At 44.9% G+C, this 18,720-nt stretch overlaps 1 protein-coding gene across 3 annotated transcripts in view; it reads right to left on the bottom strand.

Annotated features, from left to right (window-relative positions):
* The window catches only part of EPYC (epiphycan), a 199,616-nt gene that overhangs the window by 15,954 nt on the left and 164,942 nt on the right, over positions 1-18,720 (bottom strand). For all 3 annotated transcript variants that reach the window (XM_069629262.1, XM_069629261.1, XM_069629263.1), the window contains exon 6: positions 10,900-10,995. In XM_069629262.1, coding sequence (XP_069485363.1) covers positions 10,900-10,995 — 96 coding nt within the window. The remainder of the gene's footprint in view (positions 1-10,899; positions 10,996-18,720) is intronic.

Consider the following 18,720-nt stretch of genomic DNA (forward strand, 5'->3'; position numbering starts at 1 on the left):
TCTTCACAAGGCCGCTGTTCAGAATACTGGACGCCCTGGGCATCTCATATACCAACTATGTAGATGACACTCAGGTGCTCATCGCCCTTACCGGAGACTATTCAACGGATATGAACACCCTCAACTCCATTTACTCCACGATCCAATAATGGATGGCAGAAAATTGGTTATGTCTCAACAGTGAGAAAACCGAACTTCTGCTGATTGGTCCCCCCACCACCCTGGGCAAACTGGATAAGCAATATTGCTCTTTCACCAGTGATAACATCCCCATCACTGTCTCACAATACATCAAAACCTTGGGCGTCTACCTTGAACCCAACCTGACCATGGACAGACAGGTCAGCGCTATTGCTTCCTCTACAGCCTATCATTCCAAACTGCTCAATGCAGCCAGACCGTTCCTATCCCAGGAGACCTGCCTCACCATCGCTAGGGCAATAATTGGCTCAAGTCTTAACTATTGTAATGCCCTTTTTGTTGGAACATCACACAAGAATCTTGCCAAGCTTCAACTAGCTCAGAACAATGTCATTAGGGCAGCGACGGGCATCTCACGGAGGGACCACATCTCTGGGGTTAGAAGGCACGTTCACTGGCTTCCCATCAAGGAAAGAATTGTCTTCAAAACCCTCGTCCTGACACACAAATGTCTCCATGGCCGTGCCCCCCCCCTACCTCGCCCAGAGGATTGTCAGACACACACCATCTAGACCTTCCAGACTGGCTTACTCGACCCAAAACATGGTTCCCCTAACTCGCAGAGTGCGTTCGGGTGGCACTAGCTTCCAAGATGCACTAGAGATGTGTGAACCACAAGTGGTGACACAGCCAAAGACTATAAAGAAATATATGAAACAAGAAACCAAGTATTGGCCAAATATAAGAGAGGAAACCTGTATTGGCAAAAATCTGAAGAATACGGCAAACATAACAAAGTGCATAGGGGACTGTTTGCATGACCTGTAATGGGAGGATCACATGGTCTGACAACTGTGCCTGTACTGAGTGGCCCCTACTTGGAAAGCCAAGGAAAGCAAATGTAACTGAATTTGTGCTTTTGCAACAGTGGTTGAAATGAGTTATAATGAAGAAACAGAGTAATCCATGTAAAGCATTGAAAAACCTGGAGGACAAACGATTTGAACTGGTACGGTTTTGAAAGCTAGAAGACTTGAACTAATATTGGTGTTGAAAGCTAGAAGATTTGAAATATTGGGGAAGGGAACCCAGGGACTTTTTGAACTGTGTTGAACTCTTGCAGAAGGGAACCCTGAGGCATTTTTTTAACTGATTTTGAACTTGGGGAAGGCGAAGGTGAATAAGCCAGGAGCTGGAAGAAGCTCAGAACTTCATTTTGAATGTTGAGGTTGAAGCTCTTTTTGGAGTTTGCAGTGATACTGTCCCAGGCTGATAGATGTGGGCATTGTTGTCACTTAGTGCTGGCATTATCACTTTTGGTGGATTCCACCATTAGGAAATTCTATTGTTTGCACATGCATTTTATGTTCTTATTGCCACACAGGCACATGCACTTTATATTGTACGGTGTTGCCATTACTGCAACTAAAACATTTCTGCAATTAGCTTCTCTTTGCAATTTTGCACATTTTGAATGTTAATGTAATTGCATATTTTTTGATTGGAGTACCTTTGTGTATCTAGTATTTGCATAATTTGCACAGCATGATTTCTGCTGCTATTTGTGTTGAATGTTCCAACATCTTTTGCTGCTGTTCGCACTTGCAAGTTAGGTACATGTAAGACATGTATGCATCTGGACTGTATTCCATCAGATGCTGCTTGAAGTTGCACCTGCACCTTGCATTATAGGCTTCAATTTTAAAGTATGCCTATCTGGTTGTGTACGCTAACACTAGCAGACTTGCTATATTGTCCCATGTATTGTCATATACAGTAGAAGTATTGATTTGTCATCTGTTTAAACGGACCAACACTGTGGAGATGTAACTAATAAATGGGAGACAATCATTGCATTAATTGCAACTTGAAGCAGAATTCCATGTAACGCGTACCATTCCAAGACATCTACCCATGTTCCCCATGCACCATGCTTTTTGTTTCATTGCTAGTGAAAACGGAAAACGAACCATATCATTGTGTGATCAAGCACTTGACAGTGCGAAATACATCACACAGGACTTTATGTCCTTGTAAACCCTTGACCTGATGTCCTATTCCTAATAAACTATCTGATTATTTAATGTCAGAGCTGTGCATTTTCGTTGGCATCTCCGACCTCGGAGTGCAGTCCTGCTGCTGATGGCGGCCATCTTTCACTTTCAGCGTGTGAGGCAGTAACGGCCTGCGTGGGTGCTTGTGCGCTGCCCACATGCTAAAGAAGGTACAATCTTCAATTTTTGGAACCCCAGTGGTCCTCTAACCCAGAGGTCTGCAAATCATAGCCGGTGGTGGCAGATTCTGCACAGCAAGTTGCTGGAAAGGACATCCAGATTCTGAAAGACAGCCAGTGGCCAGTACCAGAGCTGACGCCCAACATATCGTCGCAGTGGACACACCAAGGTACGTTTGTGTCTGTTTTGAGTCAGGTTTGCGGCCTCCATTGTAAAGGAAGGTTCCTGTGCAACCTGTGAAAATGGCTGACAGCGACGGCGAGGCGCCCACGCTGGCGAGAGTGACAAGGCGTCAACAAGGATCACTACCACCCATGCAGGAGTTTGACACCTCTGGCCCACCCTCTAAACTAGGCCCCAAATGGCTCTTGTGGATAAAGAAATTAGACATGTTTTTTAGAGCCACAGGTGAGGATGATGACGACGTGAAGGTTGCCACGCTGCTCTACTCGGCAGGTACAGAAGTTCTGCGGATATATGAATCTTTAAACCTGCAAGTAGTGACCTATGCAGCCATCAAAACAGCGCTCCACAACCATTTCATTCTATTGTCAAACGTTGATTTCGACAGATTTGTCATTTGCGTGGAGAAACAGCATGACGACGAATCCCTGGACCAGTATTGCGCACGCCTGCGGCAATTGGCAAGTACCTGCAGGTGGGACAACGAGAAGGTAATGATCAGCAACCAAGTCATCCAAGGCTGCAGCTCCAGCAAATTGTGCAGGCAGATTCTGCGAGAGCCTGGCATGACGCTGACACAGATATTGGACAATTGCAGGGTGTATGAGCTTGCCGAGAGCAGAGGTGCGAAAATGGATGCTGCAGTGCGCCCATGCAAAAGTGAGGAAGCGTTTGCAGTTGGAAGACAAACCCTGTCCAAATCATGCTGGAGCCAGAAGCGTCAGGAGACATCATCTACGCAAGGCACCCCAACTGTGTGCCAATACTGTGGGTATGATTTACCACACACAGAAGACTGTCCGGCAAAGACGAGAGTCTGTGGGAGATGCAACACGCCGGGACACTATGTGAGGATGTGTCGAGCGACTGCTCCAGTGACTACACACACAGGACCAGCGAGAACAGGTGGAGGCGGGTCCAGGAGAAAACGAAGCATCGCCACATTATAACAGGATGCTCAGAGGCTAAACATCTCAGAAGAGGAGGAAGAAGATGAAATTTTCTTTATCTCAAACCTGGCCACGGGAACCAAGAAAAGGAGGCAACCCACATGTGTTGTGGACATTGGAGGTGCCCCCCTACACAAGTACTGATCGACACAGGGGCCTCCGTGTGTATTAGCCACTACACATTACAAAGCCGTGTGTATTAGCCACAACACATTACAAAGCCATCCCAGGCCCGCCGCCGGTGGATGATTCCAAAGCCAAAATATTCACTTTTGGGGGACACACACCCCTATCGATCCATGGCGTGTTCGTGGCGCCTGTGACCCATGGGGCTCAGACAATAAAAGCACGCTTCTTTGTCACTGACGTCAGCCCGCATTCACTGTTGAGCTGCGCTGCTTCGGAAGCTTGGAATATTGTACATTTCGCACTGGCAGTATACCAGGTAGACATTGACCAACTGCTAGACAAGTTCTCAAGCATTTTCCAGGGAGTAGGAAAATTAAAGGAAGCCCCAGTGTGACTGCACAGTGATGAAACAATTCGGCCCACAGCACTAAAACATTGAAGAATACCCTTCCACCTCAGGTCGCAAGTTGAGAAGGAGCTCCAATCACTCACCGAGATGGACATTATCGAGAGTGTAGAGGGACTGACTCCCTGGGTCTCGCCTATTGTTGTGGCGCCAAAACCGAAACAGCCCGGCGCTGTCCGCATTTGTGTGGACATGCGACTCCCGAACGCTGCCATCAAACGGGAACGCCATATCATGCCGACGCTAGATGACATTGTGGGCGAGCTGCAGGGGGCCAAAGTCTTCTTGAAGCTAGATCTGAGTTCCGGGTATCACCAGCTAGAAATCCACCTGGACTCTCGGTATATATCAACATTTACCACTCATGAGGGCCTCTAACAGTTTAAACGTCTCTGTTTTGGCGTATCCTCCGCTGCAGAGGTCTTTCATAATGCCATAAGAGGAGCGCTAGCAGGCCTGAATGGAGTGCTCAATATGAGCGATGACATTCTAGTATTTGCAGCATCCCAGGATGAACACATGAAGCGTCTGGAGTTGACTTTGCAGCGGCTGAAGGAGCTGGGCCTTACCCTACACCGCAGAAGTGCGACTTTTTCAAGGATCGAATTGGATTCTTCGGGTTCATCTTCCACGTGATTGGGGTGTCGCCTGACCTGGAGAAAATCTGAGACATCCGCGAAGCTGCAGCGCCACAATCCCCCATGGAGGTGCGCAGTTTCCTTGGGATGGTCAATTACTGTGGACGATTTATTAAAGGCCTTGCGTCCCTATCTGAATAACTTCGAGCCCTGACCAAGAATGATGTTCCATGGACTTGGGAAAAGAGAGAGCAAGAGGCATTTCTAGACATAAAGAGAGCACTCTCTGAACAAGACACAATGGCGCACTTCGGCCCCACTGCAGACTCGGACATAGTGGTAGATGCCAGCCCGGTGGGGCTAGGAGCTGTTCTCATGCAAGCGGATGCCAGAGGAGACATGCACCCAATTGCCTATGTGAGCAAAGCACTTACAGACACCGAAAGGCGCTACTCGCAAATCGAAAGGGAGGTGCTAGCGATCTTGTGGGGTTGCTGTCATTTTCGCCTCTATATTTTAGGGAAACCTATAATACTGGTGACGGACCATAAACCACTGATACCGATTCTGGAAGGAGTGTCATTGAAACCCCCACCACGGATCGAACGGTGGATGCTTGTTCTTATTGAGTATGGGGTCAAACTGGTATACAGACCCGGGACAAACAACCCAGCCGATTACTTATCCCGCCATCCGAACTGCGAAAGGGGTCAAGGTACCGGTGAGCTGGTGGAGTGTCAGGAGTTTTTCCACAACATTGTTGAAAATGCGATGCCAGTGGTGCTGTCGAGGGAGGTCGTAGCTAGAGAATCGACTACCGACGAAGTATTCAAAATCATACAGGCAGCCATACGGAGAGGAGAATGGAGAGAGGTACTCAATAACAACACCCGGTGAGAAGACAGAGCACAGAGGGACCTCCAAGCTCTGTGGAAGGTACGTGATGAACTCTCGATCTCAGATGATGGACTAATACTGCGAGGGCGACAATATGTTATCCCCTAAGTGCTGAGAGCAAGAGTCCTGGAGCTGGCACACACCGGTCACCAGGGTGTTGCCAAGACCAAGGCACGGTTGAGACCAAAAGTGTGGTTTACAGACCTAGAAAGTCTGGTGGAAGGACACATGCGGAGGTGCATGCCATGTCAAGCTGCGAGCCCCTTAGACAGAGTGCCACCGATTAGCTCCATGGAAAGGAGTGAAAGTCCCTGGGGCACAGGTCACGCTGACTTCGGGTCGACCGGGAGGCATGTATTTCTTGGCCTTAGTGGACCAGTGGTCGTGGTGGAGCTAGTGGACTCAACAGCAAGTGACCACACCATCTTAGCACTTGAAAAGAGGTTCGCAACTCATGGCTTCCCAAAGGTCCTTTGCTCCAATAACGGGCCACCATTCACGGGGAATCAATTTGCTCAATAAATGAAGGAGAGAGGGATTCAACACAGAAAAGTATCACCCCTCAGGCCCAGGGCCAATGGTGAAGCGGAAAGACTCATGAGAACATTGAGCAAATTTTTTCGAATATCAGCCAATAGTGGAGGAGAACTAAAGAAAAACCTATTTGAGTTCCTCCGGGAGTATAGAACGACACCCCACCAGTCGACAGGGGTCGCCCTGGCCGAGGCACTGTTTGGACGCTGCCCCAGGGGGCTCATCCCCTAAGTAGAGGGCCACGAGCCAGCGGTAATCGACGATGACAAGGTCCGACAGGAGATAGCGGCCCGCAACGAGAAGGAGAGCATGAGGAGAGGCCTACAGGAGAAGGAGGTGGCCGTAGGAGATTCTGTACTCGTCAGGAATCGCCAACCAGAGGGAAAATTGTTGCTAACATATGAGCCCCAACCTTGGACAGTCACCCACGTAAAAGGGACTATGGTCACTGCCGCCAGCGAAAGAGGGACAGTCACTCGCAACAAGTCCTTCTTCAATAAAGTAGAGGTCTGACACCAAGAGGAAGAGCCTGAAGAGGTTCCCCTGCCAGAGGACCGGGCTGAGATCCCCGAAGCTGACATGCCAGTGGACACACCACCACAGGACATGACACCGCTGCCGACCCCAGGGAGTAACAGGGAGTAGCAGCCGGTATCCGGTGAGGCAGGGTCACAAACCACCCTTCCGTTTCAATGACTATGTCCTGGGCTCAGGAGACTGAGCCAACGACCGAGCCAGGTCAGCGACACACGTTGGGTCAGTTTTGAAAGTTGTCCTGTTTGATGTTGTTTTTCTGTTTAAAGAAAAAAAGGGATGTTACATCTTTAAGTAAATGTGCGCATGCGCGAGCCTCATTCCCGGCTGCGCATGTGTAGTGTGAATAAAGATGGTCCGTGTTGCAGTTGCCGCCGGGACCTCATAAGCTGCACACGTGTGTACTGTGTCTCTTTGCGTGAGTGCATGCGTGCGAGTGTATGAGGCAGCCCGAGGCACAGGCTCAGCCATCACAATTAATACAAATGTGAGCCGTATTATTTATTATGAACTGAAGATATCCGATTTATATTTGTTCCGGTGAAAACCATCCAGCTCGTTTTTAATTTGAGTGACAATAGTAACCAAGAAACTGCCATTCATTGTCTTTTCTTTTGCTACTTTAATTTATATGACTATTATTCAATTCCCTGTCTATGAACATCTGGAATCTAGGCAATTCGGCCTGCTCTTTATTTGTTATCTACTATGAATGAAAAAGCTATAGCACCCTTGCAGTGTCTATAACTTTTACTTAAAGGAACCATTTGTTAAAAGTTCTACGAAGGTGAGAAAACATATTTTAATACTGATAATGTTTCTTTTTATTGTGATGTTATAATTTGTTTTAGTATTTTTGTATATGGGCAGTGAAGGGTGTTTTGTCAATGTCCATATTCACATCTGACTTAATAAAGAAATTACAACAAAAATCAGTCTTACATTCTTCAAATAAGGCATGACAGATTTAACTGCAGTAACAATACAGAGGATATTGAAATATTTCTAATTTGAATTTGATCTAATTAGGTGGACTTCTTTGATATTGTAATATGTAATGGTATTAGTGATTGTATCAATTAACCCATAAGTGATAACATTGATGTCACGTATGAAATTCTAACATATGTTGGTGAGTTGCTTGGGGTTTGAAATTGTGGATTGTGACCTCCCTGTCAAAACAATCAATGATTTTCAGTGATTTTGTAAGGTTGTTTTACTGATCAGAAGAGGCTTTTTGCATGATGTGTAATTTTATCTGTGCCTAAAAATTATATTTATTGATATATTTAAAGTCAATTCAATAAGTATAACATAGTGACTCATAATGACCTCATCTCATAATATCGGGGTACAGACAGGACAAAGTATGTTCCTAACTTAACGTTTGGCAAAAAGGGACTTAACATATTACATCAGCATTTATGGTACTGGACTCATTGACGATTAAGCAAACAGAATATGCCCTTTAAGTGATCTTATCAGGTCCCGATAGTGCTACATTACTATGCACCAGACTTCCTCTAGAACATGATACTGCTCTATCAATTGTCCAGAAGACCAATTCCAGCCTCCCAAAATCATCTGCCTATCGGCCCTGTGAGATAAAAAATGTTATGGGTAAGAACTTTATATTTCCAAGAGTCATCCTTGTGAGACTCCCACCCCTTTTACACCAAAGCCCATTTCGCGATGTTCTCTAAAGTTTTCAAACCCAACCTCTTCCAAAAAGCCTATGATTATCAATTCTGAATATCCCTGCTCTTGCTGTTTGCACACTATCTTCTTTGCATGAAAGCACTTCCACTGGGGTACAGATCATGCAAATGTCAGCATCCTACTTCACCTTTCGACAGCAAAAATCTAATCAGCATTATTTTATATTTGTATTTATTTATCTATATACAGGAAGGAACAATACTCTTTTCATCACAAAAGAAGGTACGCTATATAAGATATACGTTCTGATGGGAATCAGTGAGCGCCTTACTATGGGGTGAGTTTGAGTGATATTCTGGCCAGGTTGTGGAAGAGAATTAATGGAACGGTCACCAGGGTCAATACATGGGTGGACTTACATAGATTAAAGACAATCAACATTAGGCAATTTTAAGTTCAGGTAGACGATACGGCCAGCTGTGTTAGGGATGTGACCATGAAGGATGAAGTGTTAGAGTGAAGGTGGAGAGAGTAAGAGACAGGGGCAGATTAGAGGCAAAGGAAACATGTTAGCTAGGAGGCAGATGGAAGCTAGGATAAGAGGGTACCTCAGAGGCGAGGTGCTAGGCTTTTAGTTTGGTTCTGAACAAATAAGTGTGGACTGTTTCTCACATGCCCAGAGGAAGATAAATCCATGTAAGTGTAGCAAGAAGAGCGAAGGGGCGGAAGTGCATGGGAGTACAGGGAGGGAAAGGTGCCACAAGGGCAGTTAAGGAGGTATAGCAGAGATTACAAGAAGGCTTATAGAGTTGGATAGAGGAACATAGATACAGTGGTGTTATGCTGTGGATAGATTTGTGAACCAGGAGAAGACATTTCAATCTGCATCTGTTTTGCATCCTTGGCCATCCAATCTGGTGATGGTATGAGGATGTAGGAGTGAACACAGGGACTTTAAAGAGAGTCCTAGTTGGGAGGATAATGTGGAGACCAAAGAGGATGCTGGCACAGTGGTGCAGCTTAGAGAAAACAAGAGTGGTTAAGAGATCCATTCCTCTTTTCATTAGCCATGATGCACCCTGGGTGTGCTCTAGGTGCATGGACATACAGACTCAGTCAAAGTTGACACTCATCCCATTAAGAAATGCACAAATTATACACAGCCAGGCTGACACCAAAGAGAAAATGCTTTCATTGGAGACCAGACAGGTACACTCCATTGTTCTGCCACCTACCTAAAAGTGTTCCATTGCTGTTTGTCTGCTGCAGCCATAGTTCCATTCCACAAATGTCTCACCAACATAGCTTCTAAATATCTTACCAACCTGCTCGCTCCAACCCAAACCACCAAGCCCACATGTTCCGCTTCAGCCTTCCTTCTATCTGTTCCGAAATTCAAAAGAACCAAGGCTGGGGGAAGCAGCTTCCCAGTTGTGGCAGCCAAAGGCTGAAACGCATTACCTCTATACATTAGAGACAACCCTTCCCACACCTCCTTCTGCAGAAAACCTAAGGCCTGGTTCTTCACCTCCAATGTGTGGCACTCTTCGCCTCAATGCTTACAGTATCATCCCTATACAATATGCTTCTGTAAATGCATCTGCTCTACTTCATTCGTTAGCTACTTACGTGAACAAATTTCCACATGTAAATACTATTGATTATTTGCCTATGGGAACAATGCATCTGTAAATAGGTTATGTCTGTAAATATGTTTAATCTGATACATGCCAAACCTATGTTATCTATTGTTATTTGTGGTAACTCCTGTAATGTGTATTACCTGCTCTTCAGCACCCAGATACCCACGGCTTTGGCACGCTCTACAAATGTTAAATAAATAATTAAATGAAAATAAATAAATGTATGGGCAGCAGTGGGTCGGTGGTGGGTACTGCATAACAGCTTTTCACAAACGTCCACCTAAACAAATGTTTCTACTTCTTACCTCTGGCTGTGGTGAAATCGTTACAACTTCTGTGACCAAATTCCAGTGAAAAGGGAGGAAGTTTACACATTTGAAGATGGTTGTTTTTCCCCTAACGGCACTGTGGTGTTTAAAATCCTCCTCAATCCTGTGAAATGCCGCTATATGAGACATAAATCCCCAAAGCACCGTGCAAATATAAATGTGCTTTCGACCCACATCTTAAGTGCTTGGAAAACCCCTTTTCGAACCGGAGTAGGTATAAACTGGTGGCCCCAAGGAGTCACACACAGCAATACGTGTATGAACATGCAGCACTCCATTGCTTCACATCCATTCTGGCCCTTGACTAGAACATTCAGTGCGGCAGATTCACAACTGCAAAATACAAACTTTCTTGAAATGGCTTCTGTCACAAATGATGCCTAGGCTTCAAATGTGTGACTAGTGCAAATGTTTCATACGTCTGTACATCACTATATCACGTTTTATGAATGCTATTTTGATATTTTGCCATTAACGTGCCAGTAGATAAACCGTTCATTTAGTGAATGTGCCCATTTAAGAGCAGAAAACCCTTAAATTGAATGTAAGCAATACTCGCAATACATTGCATGGGAGTAACATCAAATTAAAATGCCATATTAAATAAAGAAATATGTTAAATGTAGTGAATTTTCCACTTTAATTTTGCCTGTATTCATACAAAATACATCATTGAATTTACCTGGAGGTGCAGGGACTGCAGCGATTCAGGAAGTGGAAGAGGAATGTGGTCTAGGCTATTGGCAGACAGGTAGAGATGACGAAGGTTATCCATATCCTTTAAGAAACAAGAAAAAATTAATTGCATATTTGAGGTGTATTTATCAACATAAGTAAGGGGAGATTTTAAGAATGCCATAGCGATACTATCTTATATTTAAACAATGAATCATTCATTCCAAAAACATAACTAAAAAAATGTTTTAGATAATATCATGGTATAATAGAAGTGGGTAAAGCAGGCAGGGCTTGGGCAGGCCTATGGCTAAATGGAGTCAAGATGGGAGGTGCTGCGGGACAAGATGTTAGCTGCGCTTTAACTGCTCTCCCTGCTGTGTGGAGAAACTTTAAAGAAACAAAAGCGTCCTCTCTTGTCGTGATGTTTACATTAGAAGCCCCTTGCTTTTTTTTGTTTTTCATTTACACGTTTTGCATCTCATTCTAACGAAATGTGGCTAAGCTTCCTATTTTTATGCCAGAAACACAATGGTTGTAGGCTACAAATGTGAGGAGGAGGAAGCAAGCCCGAATTCCATTTGGACTGAAACACCTGCCAACAGGCAACTAAGAAGAGAGGGTCACTATGAAGAGACATGTGTAGTGTTTCATCAGGTTTGGCTCCTATCCTGCACATGACTGAGCCGGGATGAATGGTTACAGGTATGGTTCTTTTGAGGTGTAAATAGGAGGGAGTCAGAAGTTGTGGGGAGGGTGCCATGCACGGATCTTGTGCAGTAGGGAGAATGATATGGGTTGAGAATGATATGGGGGATAATACAACTATTTAGGTGGCTCTTATATCAGAGGGCCCTAAAGGCAGAATACAAGTTAGGGGTCTTGGGCTGTGGTGCAGTGGGGTGTGGTTGCAGGATCTCAGGTATGCATCCTGTGTGGTTTGGGGGGAGGTGGGGTGGCAGGATGCCAGGTAGGGGCATGCATTGTTTGCTTGTGAGTGGTAAGACAGAATAACAGCTCTCTGTCATGGGGGTGTATGGAAAAACATGACTCCAGGGAGGGGTCATGGGTTGAAGGCACTGGGGTGGAGAAGCATGTCACCAAGCAGGGGTCTGGTGGTGTAGGGAAAGGGAGGGATGGGCAGCAGGATGTCCAGTGGGGCCACTGTCATTGAGGATGATAAGAAGACAGATATCAGGTAGGATTCTAGTGCTAAAGGGAGTGTGGAAGGGAGGCATTGTGCAAGGCAGAATTTTTGTGTGGTGGGGGAAGGGACTAGGGGAGCATGACGCAAGCGAGCGGTCTCTGTTATTAGTGGATGGGAAGGCATGGAATGAGGAAGTTGTCAGGTGCTGTGAGTGGAATGGGAAGGTAGGTTGCCAGTTAGGATCTGTTGCGGTAGGGAGAATGAGGTAGTGTGGCAGGATGGATTATAATGGTCTTTTTGGAGGTGGGGTGGGGAGGCAGAACACCAGGCAGGGGTCTCATTCAGTGAATGGCTGGATGAGGTTCAGGGATCCTTGTATGTGTCTTGTGTGATGAGTTAAAGAGGGTGGGTATGTGGGATGCTAGGATGTGGTCTCTGCTATTGAGGGGTGAAAAGCGAGGAGGCACTAAGTATGGGGTCTTGTGTTTAGTGGGGTGTGAGATGGGATCAGAAAACCAAGCAGACATCGTTTGCTGTGGGCCATGGAGAGACAGGAAGCCGGGTATAGCATCTTGTGGCTTTGCTCAGCACTCACTCAAGTGAAGGCTGACTCTATCCCAAACCAGAAACATAATTATGTGTCGACAACAAATACTACCAGTTCACAAGTAGTATTGAAATTTGCACTATATTTTACTAACCCTCACTCACTTAACTGTGTTGTATAAAACAGTTTAAAAATTCTGTTTCGAGCTCAATTGGGCTCATATGTAATTTTTACAGGTTCATTTGTTCTTTGTGAACCTACAGTTTTTAGATGTGTGTTTGAATTTATGAATAAATTGATTTACCATAAAATTTTCTCGAAATCATCTTATGACCTTCCATAGCTAGTATTTGTACAAACTAGCTACCTGCCTCCTCTAAGCCCACCACCCCTACACGGGTGAAAAGCGGTAGCTGATGACTCTTCTTTTCCTTACTACATAATAGTGCCTTTTTGAGTCAAGGCCCCCTCTAACAAAAAAGAAGGCTTTCCTTTGCCCCCCCCTTTCTCCTTTTCCCTTACTGTCAAAATACGACAATATCCTCATGTAAAAATATACACCTGTTGGCTTTGCATTTAAAAATGCCATGCTTCAATAAGAAAACATGTCGAAAATGGATGCACAGTGTATGCCACTGTAGACATGTTATGTTCTGTTATGTCTATTTATACCGTGCACACTTCAACCCAGGGGCAGTCTCCAGGAGCTCACGTGGCTCTGCAAGAAAAGAGGGTGGGTGTGTTAGTGAGGATAGTATGACAGAATAGCTTCAGAAACAGGACAAATTGGCATCTGTGTTCATTGTCCTGCATGCAGGTTGGTTGTACGGCCAGGCTTATTGTAACCGTAAGGGTAAGGCTCAGTGCCTCAGCTGTGTATCAGTGTTTATGTTGGGTGTGTGAGTCACGTGCAGATAGGGTGGAAGTATAATCATGCATAGCATGATAGCGGCTAATCTTGAGCTGGATAAATTTGGCTCCTTGGCTGTGTAAGGATTCTTGGGTAATGTAGAGGTCCTTGCATTTAATGCATTTTTATTACTGTAGCCAATGAAGGTTTCTCAGAGCTGGGGTGATGTATTTTCTTCTGTTTAATCTCAGGAGTATCCTGGCTTCAGTGTTGTGGACGCATTGAAGTTTGTTAATGAGCCTTTCGATTCTTGGGATATGATTGTGAGGGTTCTATGTGGAAAAGAGAGTTACGGGAGCAACCCCCTGAGGAGTTTTAGGAGACAGAACACTTCTTTGTGATAGTGCTGACTTGCAGTTCCAGGAATAGTTTGTTGTATCCTTCAATATTCCTCGGTTATTTATCACATTTGAAGATCCTGGTTGGATTCCCATGCCTGGTGGCCAGTTCAGTTGTGGATTGGTTGCATTGACTTCTGTGGGTGATACCATTACTTCAGTTTTGGCAGAGTTCAATTTGAGATTGTTCCTTGTCAACCAGCTGTAGATGTCTGTGAGACAGTTGTTGAGGGTATTGTTTGTTTCATCACAATCAGTTGTGCTTTTTCTGCCTAGTTGTAGGCAGTCAGTCTGTGGGTTCAAAAGATTTTCATCTAGGGGCACATGTAGATGTTCCGGAGTATGGGGGAGAAGCTGTTCTGAAGCCAACTTTCGAGTGATCAGGTATTCCATTTGTTTCAAGATAAGTAGGATTTTGTATACATGGTCCTCTAGAATCTTTGCCGGGTGGTAGGGCAGGTTGGATATAGCATTGTTGCTATATAGATAGTCGATCTTCTGCACTTTCTGTTGCCTTTTTTTATCAGTGGTCTGATGTATGCCGATTTCAAGGAGTACCTATTTGGTACTTTTACTTTGATTAGCGACATGTTCATTAGGTGACGGAAGTGTGTCGCTGGGGTTTTGTGGTTGAGGATTTCTTTGTAGATGTCTGCCGGGCAAGGGTCACTTGGAAATCCTGTGAGGCTGGTGTCCTTTATAAGTGTGGACAAAATGTCTTTGGTTACTGGTTCAAAGCAGGTAAGTGTTGCTGTAATCAACATTTTTGCCAGTTTTTCCATGGTTCAGTGGTCATGTTTGTATTAGCGTGGTTTGTGTTGATGGTCTGTTGGTTTGTTTCTAATTTTGCACTCAAGTGGTTTAATGTATTTTATTTTATTTATTGAGTATTTACAAGGTGCACTGTACATCAAAAAGTGTTTCTCGGTGCTATTCAACAACACATTAAACACAAGGCCCTCTGCATTGCCAATAAATCCTTACACAGCCAAGGAGCTGAATTTTTCCTGGCGAAAATGATCCGCTATCAACCAAGAAGATACCTAATATCAAGCAACAACCTCCATATAGAGACAAAACAATATGAAAAAGGGAAATTTGGAGGAACTGCATTCACATGCTTAATTGCTAACCTATGACACACAATGTCCAAGGAAATTAAAACCACAGAAGAGCACCTCACCTTCAGGAAATGATTAAAAACTTGGTTATTCTACTGCCAATGACTGCCAAGTGGTTGGCAATGTCACATAGTGCTTGCATTCGGATGACGATTTGGTTGCAGAATGAAGTTTTTTTTTATTTCTTTGAAGAGTCTGAAGAGTTCTTTTTGCTGGTTGGTGCCGATTCGATTTGTTTCGTGTAGTATTTTATTTGTGCTTTGAGTACTGTTGATTTGTATAATCTGTGTTGTCTTTGGTATTTTATTTTGCACGGTTGGTTGTAGTGTTTACTCCATATATTTTCCACATTGCTGTTGTTTTTTTTAGTTCGTTCAGCTCTTCGGAGATCCATCCTATGGCAAGTTTATTTTTGGCTTTAAAAGGTTTTGCTGGTGCTAGTTGGTCTAAGGCCTTGGTGATCCAGATGCAAAGTATGTTTTCTACTGATTCTGGGGTCATTTTGTTTAGCTCCTTGGTGTTTGATTGCATTGATTCTAGCAGATCTGCTTAGGATTCCAGGTGCAGACGCTTCCTTCCAGTTTCTTTTTCTAGTGGTGTGTAGTATTACATTTCTGGTTGTTAAGAGGATTTGGAGTTTGATGTAGAATGGTATTAGCTAGTGATCGCTCCATACCATTGGTGTTGGTGGGGCAGGTGCACAGAAGATCGCAACCAAGGTGTTTCCGGCAATGTGGGTAGATCTGTTTACTATTTGCTTGAAGTGGATTGTTTCCAGGAGTGTGCAAAGCGAATTAGCTGATTTTGTTTTCTCTATCAAACCAGATGTTGAAATCTCCCAATATGGCTAGGTTGTCATGGTAGGTTGATAGGATGGAGATGGAGTCCGCTAGTTTTGTCGCAACTTTGGATTATAGGATGGCTGTCTGTAGATCAGGAGGAACACTATATTGGCTTAGTCATTGAGTTTGATCTTGACGAGGAGGCATTCACAGTCTTTGATGTTGGTTGAGGGGAGTGGTGAGGCGCAGATGTGTTCTTTGGGCACCATTGTGATTCTGCCTTCTCTTTGATGCTCACAGATGATGTCTATTAATTTGAAATTGTCTGGTATGGCTTCATGCATGAGAGTTTTAGCTTTCTGTGAGAAAGAGTGCATCTGGGTCTCCCTCACATAGGTGGTCATGGATTTCTGTTGTGTGTTTTGCCAGGGATCATATGTTAAGAAGACTGCAGTGTAGTTTGCCTATTTTCCCTTGTGGGTTGTTGTTTGTTCTTTTGTCTGTCTGAGTCGTTATGGTGTAGGTTAGCTTTCCATTGCTGGCTGTTCTCCCCAGTTGTGCTTGCGGGAGGTTGGTGAGTTGTTTGAGTGTTGGTCCTTTGTTCCAGCTTATGGTAATGTAGGGCGTGTTGAAGATTATGGACCCTGATTCTTGTTGGTGTATTATCGAAGGTGCTATCTGGGTTGGAATGGTTTAATTTTTGGAGTGCTGGGTTCAGTGTCCCAATGGTGTCAACATTTATTTCGGTCCTTGCATGTGGGTTGATTGACAGTTGTCTGTTATCTCTTGAAATGGAGTTGTAGGTGGAGAGGTAGTAAGAGATATGAGCTGTGTTGTTCTTTTCTTGGTCTGTATCATTTGTCCGTTTGGCATTGTCTTCAAGGGGTTCTTACGTGTTGTGAATTCTTGAGCATGGGATTCTTCCTGTCGGAGTATGGTTTCCCTCCTGTTTCTATTTTCTGTTCTTGTTTCTTTGTCTTTATTGGGGTGAGGCATGGCATGGTGTTCTGTTGAGTTGTGGGTTGAATTTCTCACACCCAGTGTCCTCTTGGTTGGGTTATTTCGTGGAAGTATTTTTTTCACTTTTGTAGTTTACTTTGTAGTTGAGGTGTATGTTTGTTGTTAGTTGTCTCTTGCTTTGTTTGTTTGTTTGTTTATTTTATTTATATGGCGCTCCAAACCCAGAGGTAGAAGGGCGCTTAAGAATTTGGTTACAGGGTTGAGAAGTATCTTTGTGTTGCATACTTCGTACAGGTTTATAATATATACATATAGATACAGTGGTCAATAAACAGAACATATGCAGTGCGTACAATATACAATTTTCAGAATAAATACAGTGTCTAAGCCAGTATCCGCACAGGTCTAGAATTAGTAGTGTTATTCTTTGTTTAGCAGCCAGCTGATGACCTGCTTCCTAAAGATCTGGAAGGATTCGACAGTTTTGATGTTCAGCGGTAGGGAGTTCCAGAGTTGGGGGGCAAGCACTGTGAAGCTTACCCCTCCAGCTCTTTTTAGGTGGAACCTGGGAACTAGTAGGCAGAGAGTGTTGGAGGATCTGGTGAATCTGGTGGCAGGTTTCAGGGTGAGTTTATTAGCTAGATAAGGTGGTGCTAGGTGATTGAGGGCTTTGTACGTGCAGTTGATTAATTGTGAGTTCTAAAACCAGGGGTGTGAACACTCGTGATTTGTTTGTGTCCTGGTTTTCCTTTATGGTTCCATCCTATCTTGGTGTCCTTTTAGGGTTGCAGTGGTCTGTGTGTGTAGTGCTGTTGTTAATTATAGGGGTCAGCAAATTTCAACCCCATAGCTAGGTAATGGTGCACATCACAGTACAATGCAGACTACATTAGCTGGTGAGGCCCTGAAGGCTGGCTAGGGGGCGAAGCACTGTTCAACACTTTCTAACTTTGGGTGACACAAAGATAGGCTGTGGACCGGGTAGTTCAGACACAGTGGCTAACTACTGGGGGCAGTGCAGTACAATGCAGTGACTAACTATAGGGCATAGTACTGCTTGACCCTGTGTCTGGGCATTAGGATGCAGTAAAGTTTCACACAAGCTAACAATGGATTTCAAATACAAGGCAATTTATAGGTTGCAGCAGAGTTAAACACAGGTGTCCCAACTACAGGCACAGCACAGTTCAAACAGTGAGGTGGTACAGTTCAAACAGTAGATGGCTATCAGGCACAATTTGATGAGAGCTTATTGTGAGGCAGGGTGCAGATTGGTACAGGCTATCTATGGGTCAAAGCACGATGGCTGAGTATTGGGCACAAAGCAATTCAATGGATGCAAACTATGGTCCAAAACACAGTGGTTAACTATAAATTGCTGCACAGTTCAGCCCAATGTCCAGCTGTAGGGTGGAGTATGGTTTAGAACTAGCTAGCTATGGGCTTAAGCACCCAGAATCACCCTTAGAATAGCAGTAGAGAAACACTGAGATTCGATCCTGGCACAGCATTGTGCCATTAAAACATTAAAACAGTATCACTAACATTCAAAAGTGTTGGGGGCCTGCTCCGGGTCACTGGTCAGGCCCATACTCATGTCGGGGGCACCCCACGGTGTTCCGTTGGGCAGCGATCATGCCGCGGATAATGCAGTGGGGATCACCCCACTGCGCTCCAGGTCACTGGAGCCCACACTCAGCTGGGAACACCCAGCACACGACGGCCCTGGCTCTGGGGGCACCGAGGCCGTGGTCGTCCCCAACAGCCATGTTCACATGGCACACAGACAGGAGGGGTGCCGGCGTTGCCCAGCAGGGGTGCTGGCCTGGAGGTGGACCCGGTCCCTTGGTCTACACCACGCGGTGTTGTGCCAGGAAGGCACACAAAGGACGACACCGGAGCCAGAGTAGAGTGTGACTCTCGAGCCAGAAGCAGCTTGTTACTTTTATTGTGTTGGCCACGTGGCTATGGCCACGTGACCCATTACAACATCCTGGGAGCTACCATGCTCCGAGGAGGGGTT

This window comes from Ambystoma mexicanum, chromosome 12, assembly GCF_040938575.1.
Source record: "Ambystoma mexicanum isolate Mex_15411 chromosome 12, UKY_AmexF1_1, whole genome shotgun sequence".
NCBI lineage: Eukaryota > Metazoa > Chordata > Amphibia > Caudata > Ambystomatidae > Ambystoma > Ambystoma mexicanum.